At 41.2% G+C, this 12,500-nt stretch overlaps 2 protein-coding genes and 1 long non-coding RNA gene across 6 annotated transcripts in view; 2 read left to right on the top strand and 1 right to left on the bottom strand.

The window, feature by feature from the left end:
* The window catches only part of nexmifa (neurite extension and migration factor a), a 15,576-nt gene extending 7,193 nt beyond the window's left edge, over positions 1 to 8,383 (top strand). For all 3 annotated transcript variants that reach the window (XM_060862607.1, XM_060862608.1, XM_060862609.1), the window contains exons 2-3: positions 242 to 363; positions 1,756 to 8,383. In XM_060862607.1, coding sequence (XP_060718590.1) covers positions 291 to 363; positions 1,756 to 5,387 — 3,705 coding nt within the window. In that variant the 5' untranslated portion in view covers positions 242 to 290 and the 3' untranslated portion in view covers positions 5,388 to 8,383. The remainder of the gene's footprint in view (positions 1 to 241; positions 364 to 1,755) is intronic.
* Positions 1 to 9,941, bottom strand: part of LOC132840705 (uncharacterized) — a 10,129-nt gene extending 188 nt beyond the window's left edge. Inside the window, exons 1-2 of the long non-coding RNA XR_009647824.1 lie at positions 9,602 to 9,941; positions 1 to 345 (exon numbers count right to left, since the gene is read on the bottom strand). The exon at positions 1 to 345 is cut by the window's left edge and continues 188 nt beyond it. This is a non-coding gene — a long non-coding RNA (uncharacterized LOC132840705). The remainder of the gene's footprint in view (positions 346 to 9,601) is intronic.
* A 901-nt stretch (positions 9,942 to 10,842) lies between these two features.
* prps1a (phosphoribosyl pyrophosphate synthetase 1A) overlaps positions 10,843 to 12,500 on the top strand; it is a 13,768-nt gene continuing 12,110 nt past the window's right edge. For both annotated transcript variants that reach the window (XM_060862638.1, XM_060862637.1), the window contains exon 1: positions 10,843 to 11,101. In XM_060862638.1, the coding sequence (XP_060718621.1) occupies positions 10,980 to 11,101 (122 nt within the window). In that variant the 5' untranslated portion in view covers positions 10,843 to 10,979. The remainder of the gene's footprint in view (positions 11,102 to 12,500) is intronic.

The raw sequence follows: 12,500 nt of genomic DNA, 5'->3' as shown, positions 1-12,500 counted from the left end.
ATATAGCCCAACTCTCAGCAACACTGTGTGTGAGAGAAAGAGTCAGGAAGGGAAACAGACTCATGTGGGTACACAGAGAAAATGAAAGTAAAGAAAGGTGGAAGTTTTCTGGATTCCTCTGATAAGGCTTTTTGTATTATTTTGTAGATAGGTTTGTTTTGCCTAAGGAAAGGAAATACGTCGTGGAGTTTCTCACTTTCACAGTGCATGTGTGTGTGTGTGTGTATGCGTGTGTCCACAGATTGGAGAGTAAGAATGACGTTTGAGCAGTGTAGACTTTCTCCAGATTGATGGATGTCCTTCAGGATTCGGGATTCGCAGGGCCAGAGCACTGCCCCAGTCCTCCTAACACCATAGACAATGGTACAAACACACAAACACACAGAGACACTGTTATTATAATAATAATAATGATGATTATAATTATTTCCCTCTTTCCTGCATTGCCTGTCTATAAAGATGCAGTTTGTAACATTTATAAATGTATAATAATCATGTTATTTCAAAATCAACTTTGTCACACAACGTTTCTTCATTTCAGGCTTCAGTATCTTCGTCTTGTCTTTTTTCCATAACAAGAACCATACAAGTCTTGGAGCGTACAAAAGGGTGGGGTCCACATTTAGGGGAATGTTTGCTTGAGATGTTGAAATTGAACCTTTTTAGAATTTTACACATCTAGTTTCCACCATCACTGTGCCTATAAAATATTTTATAAAACAAAAAGTTAATGGCTTCTTGCTAGCTTTAGTCATTAGCTAGCTTATACTTTATTTGTACTTCGGAGTTGCCTGGCAACAGTGTTCCTCCAATTTTAACCAATTAAATGACAAGCACATTGTGCACTTGCTAACATTTTCAACTGCCATACCACAGGAAGTGTGTTAACTCCAACCTGGACCATTACCTCTTCATTATTCTCAATCACTACAAACCCACAAGCTTCAGAATCTTCAGGGCTGCAATGTGATTGGCTTTCCAAACTTCCATGTGAATGCGCTTCTGTTTCTGATGGCAAAAGAAATTACCGAAAACTAACGAGAATTTGATTTCCAGAGCAAGACACAGAAAAGGTTTTGCTACATACCGTTGTTACTCTGGTCGGTCATTTGCAATGTCGGTCAAATGGCCTATTCCTGTTAATGCAGGCATTTCTTGGCCATATTTATTAAGGAAAAGTACCAAGTTTTGAAGTGACGGCTCAAAAGCTGCCACGCAAGTGTACATCTCCTCTATTTTCCATGATAGGGAGTTAAATTTCCACTCTGGAGTGTCTGTAATTAGGACTATTTACTCCTACTCTAGCACAGCCTGACATCATGCTGATATTTCCACTTTATTACCACACGTTAGATTTGGTTATTTCCTTATTTAATAACCCATTCATCTAATATTGTTTGTAATGCTCTCTGATGATTTAGCATCTTGACTAGCAGAGAGAGACAGGACTGTTATATAAGGAAGTCTGTGTTAGGAGCAACAAATTCCATTAAAACTGCATTCAAGCTTTAATTACTTAAACAGTTATTATCCAAATGTATTTAAATATTAATTAGCCTATAACATTACCCTGACACTTTAGCAGTACTGATACACTGTGTGCTCATATCGCATAATAGCACTGAATATCTGTTAATTAACTTTACATCTAACTTATGGATGGCATACAGTATCTTTTTGGTGTGCAAGGGCCACAAAAACCAAGCTGATATTATAATTAATTTGACATAAGCTTTTCTTTATTTCTTTTTTTAGACTCACATGATCATCTTTCTGTCAAGTCACATATTCTGACGCACTGTGAGTCCACCGAGCCTCCTCTTCTTGCCCCACCCACTCTGGATTCCTCAAGTCAGACAGCCGAAGTTCCCTTCAGTGTGATAGACCTGCACGATGACTCTGTCTCCAAAGCCACCTCTCTCTCCTCCCTCTCGTCATTCTCTTCTCTCTCCTCCCTCTCATCCCTTACATGCTCCAAGCCTGTAAGTCCCTGGTCCATGCCTCAGAGCTGTGACAGGCCACCCCTTTCCAGCATGGATTCTGGAGGAGGAGATTGCATAAGTTGTTTACTTCCTAAGAATCAATCATGCGAGTCCGTTCTTGGGTTAACCTCCGATTTTCAGTCCTGCCCTTCCTCCAACATTAGCATGCAGTGCCTCACTTCTGCCACCACTACTGGCCACTATGGTGACCAAGTGCTATCTGATCAGTTGCTCAGTGGCCCCACTCATCCAGCTGGAGGTAATGAAAATGCAGAAGAAGGCAAGTCATTGCGAGAGAGCGACTCAGATGATGATCCAACCTCTAGGAGTATATATGAGAGCTTGGGGGAGGAGGCTCAAGACTGGAGCTGCCTGGAGTCCCTGATCAGCGAGAGCCGCATGGAACTATTAGACTTGTGCTCTCGCAGTGAGCTGGCAGTCAATCTGTTTTGCGAGGAAGATGTGGAAAACTACATGTTTCAGGATGAGGAGTCAACACTGGGTACTGATGTCTGTTCGCTCAAAATTCGCTATGAATCCTACCCAGATGTGGTGCAAGAACGGTCTGAGGTCCCCCTGCAAGACGAATCCCAACTAGGCTTTTTTCCCACTCTCCCTTGTAGCAGAACCGAAAGTTTACAAGACAAGACAGACCAATCAACCGAGGACAAGGCAGAGGCCCCAACAACCCCCAACAGCAATTTTCTTTTTGACCTCAGTAACTCCCCGGAGGATTCCGGTGAGTTCAGTGATGACAGCTACTGCACGGGCTCATCCCCTGACACCTGGCAAGCCCAGCAACCCCATGGTCAAATGTCCAGGGAAAATTCTTGCTCCTCCAGCCAGCTGAGCTACCGCCTTCGAGCCAAGAGGAAGGTTGCTTTTCGAGAAGACTACCTATATGATGTGGATTCAATAGAGAGTGAGAAGAATGCAGAAAAGCGCAAGAAGCTGTCGATCGGCCCTAAGAAAGAGTGGGACGATGACTGGTGTCCAAAGAAACGGCGCCGGTCATGTCGAAAGGAGCCGCCAGTCATCATTAAATATATTATCATCAACCGCTTTAAAGGTGAGAAGCACATGCAAGTGAGGTTGAGTAGAGTGGAACCTTCAGTCTCAATGGTGAATCTAAACCCAGACTCCTTACTGCACTATGAAAAACTAGCACCTCTTAAGGCCTACTGGCAGAAGAAGGAAAAGGAACAGCAGGAGCAGAACTTATTAGCAGCTGCAGACAGAACCAAACGCCTCAATGGCTGCAAAAGGCCACCAAGTACTACCCCAAAACGCAAACAAAGGAGCACAAGACTCAGGATTCAGCGGATCCCTGCTGTAGAGACTCCAATCCCCAGCCAAACTGCTGCTGCCTTGTGTAACAATCAACAAGAAATGACTGACTCAGTAAAAAGCACAGAAGACCTACAAGGGGCCACAACACACGATGCCTTGGACAATGTAGAGACAGGTAAAACTACACATCCAGCCAGGGCTAAGAGCAGAACACAAGAGAGAGAGGAGATGAGAAAGTTAGACAAAACAGTGAAGATAAAGAAATTCAAAAGTGAAGCCAGACTGAGGGCTAAAAAGCTACAGGAAGCACAGAAAGAGGAAAACCCCACTGCCTCTGAACTTACAGAGTTAAGTTCTTGTTTACCTGAAAACCTTAGTGACTCTTTGGAAAGTAATCTTCTCACAAATGAGACCTCGATTGAAAAATGCACTTTGACTCCCACTGCCCCTGGGACTAATGAGAATGTGGACCTCCTGCCTGGTGGATATCTACAGACTCTTCTGGAAGCTTCAGATTCTTCTAGCACATATTTTTCTACAGACCAGCAGCAGACAGGTTTGCTACCAGTTGAAGTCCCTCTGCAACCAGTTCAAACTTGTGTACTCTCCCCTCCATCAGAATCTGAGCTCCCTCATTCACCCCAGCCTCTCAATCATATCCCACACCAAACATCATTCCCTGAGACCGACCACCCCGAACAAAGTTACCCTGTCAACTGGCCTTCCCAACCCACAGTTGAGCAGCTTTCGTTCTCTCCCGACATCCCAACTCAGTCCCCAGTAATGCCATCAGGCTTTCAAAGACCAATTTCTGTACTAGCAGGGGACAGCACAACAGTGACAGGGTATAGCCAGGTACCACTGGGTACCTGCAGGATGGCATTTGAAGAACCACTCTTGGCAGAACCCCATTCTGACACCGATTATGGGCGAAGTCCAGTGGGATCACGAGTTGAAAATGGCATGGGCCGTCTTGTCAGCTTTAACTCCCTGGGATCTCTTTCTGCAGCTTCAAGCAACTATAGTTCTCTTAGTCTCAGAGATGGTGAACGAGAAAGAGAAGAAGAGATGAGCGAGATCAGTGATGGTTTCCTCTCGCATTGCAGCCCTCAGCTTGTTCTGCAACAGAGTCTCGAGGAGATCACTCCACTTCGAGAGTCCACCGACTTGCTTGACATATCAAACTTCACCCCTGACAAATTCCGGCATTCCTCCTTGTCTGAAATGTCCCCACCTGACACACCCAGCCCCTCACCACAGCTGCTGGGGAACTGTGGCAAAGGGGGGGGTTTCCTAGAAGCAGCAGGGGCTAATGTGAGTTGGAACTGCAGCACTGTCCCACAAGTGGAGCAAGATGCATCACAAAATGCACACCTTTTACAAACATTCACTGAGGAGGAGGAAAAAGAAGGGCTTCAAAGTCTTAAGAGGTCTAAAAAGAAGGGAGGAAAGAATGGACAAAGCACCAAAAAGACCAAAACTCCAAAGGCGGCTAAATGTGATAGGGTTAAGCTCCCGAAACAGGGTTCACATTCTGCTAAGAAAATCAAGGCATTACTAGAGGGGAAAGCAGCTAAAGATGAGAGGAAAACAGATAGTGGTGCTCCTTCTCCAACCCCTTCCCTGAACATAATCGGAGCTCAGGGGGACTGGCCCAATGCTGGAGCTCTATCAGATGATGATCAGGGTGAGTTCCAAGAGCCGTCAAACATCCTGTCCAATATTGTCTCTGGCATGGCAGAGGTACAACGCTTCATGCGAGCCTCAGTGGAACCACTTTGGGGGCCTTGTCTGTCGCCAGGACAGCACGCTCTCCAAAGCCAAACACTGAAAATACTTGGTAGCAGTGCTGACCTTAAGAAACGGAGCAGTGCATCAGGAGCAAGTAAGGGGAAGAAAGGGACAGGGCGTGATGGAAAGACCTCATCAAAACTTCTTGCACCTGGCTTCTTTCCTCCTATCGGTTTGGATTGTCTCCCACTTCCTCACCGGCCTGCTCACAAAAAGATGTACCGTCACAAAAGCACCACAAAATTTGCCCGTGATGAACTTTTAGCGGGTAAAAGGGACATTAAAGGGGTTGCACTGGCAGCTTTGGTAGAGAAGCAGAGGTAATATTTTCTCTATTTGCAAAGTACCTATGTGAGTCCTCATTTCCTGTCAAATCTTTCTGAGCCGTTACCCCCCAAACACTACTCAGAGCTGCATGGCACTGACTTTACCTTTCCTTTGCCTGCCCCACAGGAAAGTGGGTACACCCTGCATGACAGCCCTGCTAAGCTACCTACTGACTAAGTGGAGTCACTGTAATCCAGCTGCATCTATCTGCCATTTGCTGCTTTGTTGCATTTTTTAAATCAGTACAGTTATTTTGATCAGTTTTCTTAAGAGACAATGCCTTGAAAGCCACCTTAAATCATACTCTGGTGTAGTATTACATTTGGGGTGGGTGTTTTCTTCTCTCCGTCACAGTTCAAGCGCTATATATGTGTTCAATCCGTGTGCTAACTGTTGTTTAAAACAAGCCCATCACCTTGCAAAACGGTTGCCTTCTGTTGTTCAGGGGTCAGAGGATGTTTTTATAAGTATCCCCCTCATTAAGAGTATTCCAGTGTTACTGTGCCAACCATTTGGAAAGATGGATTCGGGAACTCCACGAGTAGCACATAATTAGAAAAGGACATCATACTTTTGTATAAGACACTCATGTCTTAATGTAATAGTTGTCCTTAGTATTATGTTTTATTTATGGTTCGAGTATTGAGGGTTTGGTCACCAGTGCCATAGGCTGACCCAAGCCCTCTCTGCCAGTATCGAAATGCTGTTGTACAGGAACATATGCACTATTTACAAAATAAGATTATATCAAACATGTTTAAAATGAACATGCCAAAATATGAACAATTAAGTGTACAGAACATTTTTATCTACATAATAAATATTTGCTGTTTTTTAATGTGGTGGTGGTTGTGGGAATGTATGTGTGCGGTTTTGGGGTGGGTTGGAGAATAATTTCGGACTTTACTGTTGTTACATATGCAGACATCAGTTTGTGGAGTCTTATGTACAATCGGGGAGAACGATATCATTGTTTTTTTTGTTTTTTTTTTCACTATTTTGTTCATTATTACATGCTTAGTGAGTTGCATAAACAAAGAAAGCCACTGAGCAGAAGAGTAAAGAGGAACTGTTGTGACATTGTAACTACGCATGTGCCAAATATAAATTATTTAACATTCATCGCAATTTACAATATCATGATATTTAAAGGACATGACTACGTGTTTATTTGTACCTGTTTTCATAGGGCAACATTTTAAACATAAATGAAGAAATTTTTATTTTGGGATTTAAGCCAGCAGATGTTATTAGGGAGGACATAATTATCATATATCGATACTTGAAGGTGTTTTCATTACACAAAATATGAACTGTAAAGACAGTGCCAATACAACAGTAGTGCCAAAATTAAAAAATAAAAACAACAAAAAACTCATAATATTTTAATACTATTTTTTATAGTTTTAAGTAATCAAGAAGTAACCGCAAAAATACAGTACATCTTGATATTCAGTCAACTACTGCTTACCGTTAATAACAATGAAATGCTATCAAATTTAGCTATGATTTATTCATTTACGATTGTGATTTTTTTTTATATCACTCAAGTTACTCATGCCACCTACTGGTAGGTGCCGCAATAGCTAGCTAAATATAAGCTACAAAACGTTAGCTAGCCAAATGTAATCAATAAAATATGAAACTATCTTGCATTTGTCAAGATACCTCTCAGTTGGGAAGTTTTAAGTCCCCAGATTTGCTTTACATTGGACACAATGCAAATATTCTGCCTAGCTACTAAAAAGTACTTTTACTGAATATTAGCACATGCCTAGTTATGCTTGATCTACTGCGTGACATGGTGTCATGCTCCTTTTATAAAAGGATTAAGTAATAAAAGATTTACAGAGGGAACTGGACTGGCAGAAACTTTATCCATAACCTCATGATTCGCCTTTATAAAGATTCCCTAATAAACTCTAATAAAATGATCAGTGGGAACTTTCACGTTTCAGTTTTGCAGACAACGAGACAAAGTTATTTTTGAGAGTTTTTCCAGTGTTGCTAGCGATGTGCATGCATAACCATGATATTCAAGCTAAGTTGTGCATGCAGATGCCCTTATTTAGCATCTTTTTATGTTCATTTTTTTTTCCTCTTGCAATGTTTGAATGTTATTTAATGTTTACAAAAAAATAATGTGAGTACCCCAGCCTTCCCTAGCATTGATTCTTTTTATTTATTTATTTATTTATTTATTTATTTATTTATTTATTTATTTATTTATTGGATGAGGGAACTACACAGACTTATAAAATTCCCTTGTAAAGAAATACAAAACGCAGCATTTACATCAACTACAGTTAGTCAAAAAAACCAGCCATGTGCCATATTTACGAATGTATTACGCCTTCGTGGGTTTTATTTCACATAAATATTTTTTGCCTTAGTTTTTCTTTTTCATCACAAACACAGACCTGTTTGTATCATCTGGTATCTTTGCCAGGAATATAATTAAAACTCTTGATGTAGGGGGAAAAATTTATCAACCTGTATATTTTTCATCGTGCCAATTTGTAACATATTTTCTAAGTGTATATTTTTCTTAGAAAGTGCTGTGAGGTCGTTTCTTGATGTGGCTTCTGTCCTTTTGCCTTTTAGGCAGTGAAAAAGGTCACTGAATTATCATGGGATTTTTTTTTATTATTTGTCTTAAAGCCAAAAATTGTGAAAGACAAAAAAATCCTATGGTAAAGGAGAAAAAGCTGTGGCTTTGTTGAGTTTTGTTATTGGACCAATCTTATTGTGAGAGTGTTGTGCTCTAGTAAATCAATTACTGATTAAAAAAAATGAAAACAGCTAATTAATGACACTAATTTGTGATTTAATCTCTGTTTTATAGATTTTAATGTAAATTATTCTAGTATTTTGTTTCTGTTGTATCTGTTTCAAAGGTTTAAATATTTGTGAACCAGCCTGTATGGTGAAAAATGTAATATTGGTAACTGGAGTTTTGTAATCATGTTTATGGAATAAATATAAATTTAAAAAAATGTTGTTAGTCCATCGTTTCTTGGAACGAGCTCTTTTTTCCCAACGATGAGGCGATTTCCTTTTTGGAATTGTTCTCTTCATTATTATTTGACACTTAAAAATGAGGTTCTTTGATTAGCAATTTCAGCTACTACTAATAATATACAGCACAATATACAAGGCCCATTATTAGCCATGTGCTTTACTCAACACACCTTGTAATACATCAAGGAGCTAAAGTTTGATTTCAAATTTAACTCCTGATCATAAAGCAGAACCAAGAACTTAAAACTAAGTGAGATATTTGAGTATTAACACATACAGTATGTTAATTTCTTTCACACTCTGTAGCCCTGCTTTAATGCTAGCATAAATAGCCAGCAGGACAAAATTCTAAAATAACTGCACTAGCAGAGTTTACACTTTCAGAAAAGGAAGCAACAAAAATATGTTTGGTGTTAAAAAATATCAGGTTTAACTCACAACTTTAAAACTTTAAAGCTGCTCTTTCCAAAATGGCGGCGCTGGTAACACATCAGACTTGAAGCATCACGTGATGTTGCTGATGTTATTTTGTTAACCGTCAAAGGTTAAGTTAATGTGGGAAAAGCTTTTGCGACAAATAAACTAGAAACACAACCTGAAAACATGAAGGTTAAGTGTAAAATAATTTACATTTTAATTTCACTTTAGCATTAATCAGCTGTGAGGTGTCAGATAGCTATATATAATTTGTGTTAATGGAGTTAGACCAGTAAGCAGTTATAAGCAGTTATAATCACCTCAGCACTTCTCAGGGGAAATTATCTGATACCTGCTCTGGAAGTCTCCAGATGATTTCATAGGTTAATTTCAGTGTTTGTTAATGGTCTCATCTGCATATCAGAACGTGTTATGTGAATATTTTCTGAAGACATGCAGAGTAGAATAAAAATGAATAGAACAGAGTTTAATTAGAATTAAGTATAACAGATCATAATGTTTTAGAGAAAGAAGATTTCAGGTACATCAGAGTCATTTTGTATTTTGTGGTTAATGAACCAAGGTCACAGAGCGACGCCTCCTACGAACCGCAGTGACTCAGAAAATGAGCACATATCTACACATCTGGTGTGGAAAGAAGACCTCCAGGTAAAATGTTAAATAGACAGAAAGCGATTTGTCCTTTCACTCCACACCAATGTGACTCCAAATACAGACGCCACTGCAGGCAAATCACTCAGGGGTGAAATTACCTCTTGACCTCTGGACGTCTTTGCAACCTTTGAGCGAATAACCAGATTTTAATTTTAATTTCTGGACCAAAACTTCAGTCCTCTGTTTGTTATTAGAAGGTGGTTACAGTTTGTGAGGTCAGTGATGGGAAATATCAAGTCTGTGGAACAAAACCCACCACTCAGATGGCATCAGAATTCCTGTCCAGCAAACAAATGAGAACGTAGCCAACACTTTAGAGTCATTGTCTACAACATGTGACAGCAGGTATGAGTTATATTGGGATTATAAACCCAAACCAAACAGACAGAGTCTACTATTGTTCTGTTTTGCTTGTGATGTATCATATATCACAGCTCTTATCTGACTCTGCACATGATTGTGTATAAGTCGATCTCTAGGCAGAGTTCTGTACGGTTTCAGCAGGACCAGGAGTCGCTGTGTGGGTGTGGGCCTGTGGGCGGCAGGTCCAGGTCATCTCCGTGGTGAGAAATTTTAATTTCAAATGAAATGAAAGTTGCTTAAAAAAAATTTTTTTTTGTCTGGACTGGAGAAAATATGTCTTGCTTATCTCAGATTAGTGAGGAGCAGAGAGCCGACACGCCGCGTGGCACGGTGTGATTAGTGAGGAGCGGCCTTATATACTTTGTGTGCACTCTGTCAGGTTCCTGCTATATACACCGGAGTACTAGAGGATTTAAACTCATACAGTGTCTCATAAACACTCAGCTTTTCTGATTATATAAAATTATTGATTATTGATTACTGATTATATACCAATTATTACTGACCGTCTACTAATTTACACGATATGTGACATTTTGCACAACAAATGTACCATGATATAAATATTGGTTGCTGATGTCACAATTATCTGACTTTTCGTTTTAAAGTCGACATTATTAAATCATACGATAATAAAACGCTTTTTAATAATAATAATAATAATATTAATAATAATAATAATAATAATAATAATAATAATAATAATAATAATAAATAACAGCTTTAAAAGTACATGAAAAAAATAAACAGTGGAAAATACGTAATGAGCGGTTATACGTCGCTAAAATGTCCTTTATAAACATATAAATGTCTTTATTATGTTATTTATTCATAAACTGACGCTAATATTAACGTTAAATAAACGCTAATGAACCGAAAATACCGCCGTCCAATCAGCGCTCAGTGTGCGAGTGGGCGTGGTCGTGGTCGTGACGTCACACCCCTCGCACTGTCGAGCTGTATAAGAGTCTCGAGCAGATCCTCAGTCTTGTAGTCTTCTTATCGCGTCTCTCGTATTTACGGTGTTTTTTTTGGTTGTTGTTGTTGTTGTTGTTGTTTTTATTAACCCTGTTGTCCCTCTCAGGCACCATTGAGCCTCCGGAGCAGCCCAGAATGCCGAACATTAAGATTTTCAGCGGGAGCTCGCATCCGGATTTATCTCAGAAGATTGCTGATCGCTTGGGGCTGGAGCTCGGAAAGGTGGTGACGAAAAAATTTAGCAACCAGGAGACATGGTGAGTTGTTTATTTATATAGACTGGACATTAGTCCATGGTGATTTAACCGCGTGCTCTGAACGTTTTGTAGTTTTCTGAGGTAAAAACCGCCGCTCGCGCGCGTGACTGAAACTTTACCTCAGAACTACATTTCCCACAATTCCTCAGTTACGTTTACTGCTTTTCCTCCGTGTGCTAATTAGAGCAGTAAAAACCTGTCAATATTTTACAAACCAGATGTTTAATACTGAATTACTAAGTTATAAAGAGAATAAACTATACAATATTTCACCTGGGACACTGTATGTACTGTACATTTACACTGATGAGCTTTTGTTCTTGTGGACATTAAAGGTACGATACAGGTTTGTGACAGGGTTAATATGATCTCTAGGGAAATTCCAGAAACATCTCTGAACCTTTTGGAGACATGAATATGTACTTATGCAAATGATGCACAATCCAATTAAATTTGCAAACACTTTACCAAACCATCCGGTCTTTAAAGCCGTGTCGCTGTCAAGGATCAGGACAACACCAGGTTGTAGCAGTGTTGGGTTTTATTACTCATAAACAGTAATGTTAGTTCTCTGATAGCTAGAGAGAGAGGGGGGGGGGGAGACAGAGAGAGAGAGACAGGGGAGAGGGACGGGGAGAGAGACAGAGAGAGAGAGAGACAGACAGAGAGAGAGGGACAGAGTAGGGGAGAGATAGAGAGAGAGCGTAGACAGACGGGGGAGACAGGGGGAGGGAGAGAGAGAGAGGGACGGGGGAGAGAGTGGGAGAGAGAGAGACAGGGGAGAGAGAGACAGAGAGAGAGGGACGGGGAGAGAGACAGAGAGAGAGAGACAGGGGAGAGAGAGAGACAGAGTGGGAGAGAGAGAGAGAGACAGACAGAGAGAGAGAGAGAGACAGGGGAGAGGGACGGGAGAGAGACAGAGAGAGAGAGACAGGGGAGAGGGACGGGGAGAGAGACAGAGAGAGAGAGAGAGACAGAGAGAGAGGGACAGAGTAGGAGAGAGATAGAGAGAGAGCGTAGACAGACGGGGGAGACAGGGGGAGGGAGAGAGAGAGAGGGACAGGGGAGAGAGTGGGAGAGAGAGACAGGGGAGAGAGAGACAGAGAGAGAGGGACGGGGAGAGAGACAGAGAGAGAGAGACAGGGGAGAGAGAGAGACAGAGTGGGAGAGAGAGAGAGAGACAGACAGAGAGAGAGAGAGAGACAGGGGAGAGGGACGGGAGAGAGACAGAGAGAGAGAGACAGGGGAGAGGGACGGGGAGAGAGAGAGAGAGAGAGAGACAGAGAGAGAGGGACAGAGTAGGAGAGAGATAGAGAGAGAGCGTAGACAGACGGGGGAGACAGGGGGAGGGAGAGAGAGAGGGACAGGGGAGAGAGTGGGAGAGAGAGAGACAGGGGAG

The sequence above is a fragment of the Tachysurus vachellii genome, chromosome 26 (genome assembly GCF_030014155.1).
Source record: "Tachysurus vachellii isolate PV-2020 chromosome 26, HZAU_Pvac_v1, whole genome shotgun sequence".
NCBI lineage: Eukaryota > Metazoa > Chordata > Actinopteri > Siluriformes > Bagridae > Tachysurus > Tachysurus vachellii.
Note: the sequence above shows the minus strand (reverse complement) of the source record. Positions and strands in the feature narration are given on the sequence as shown.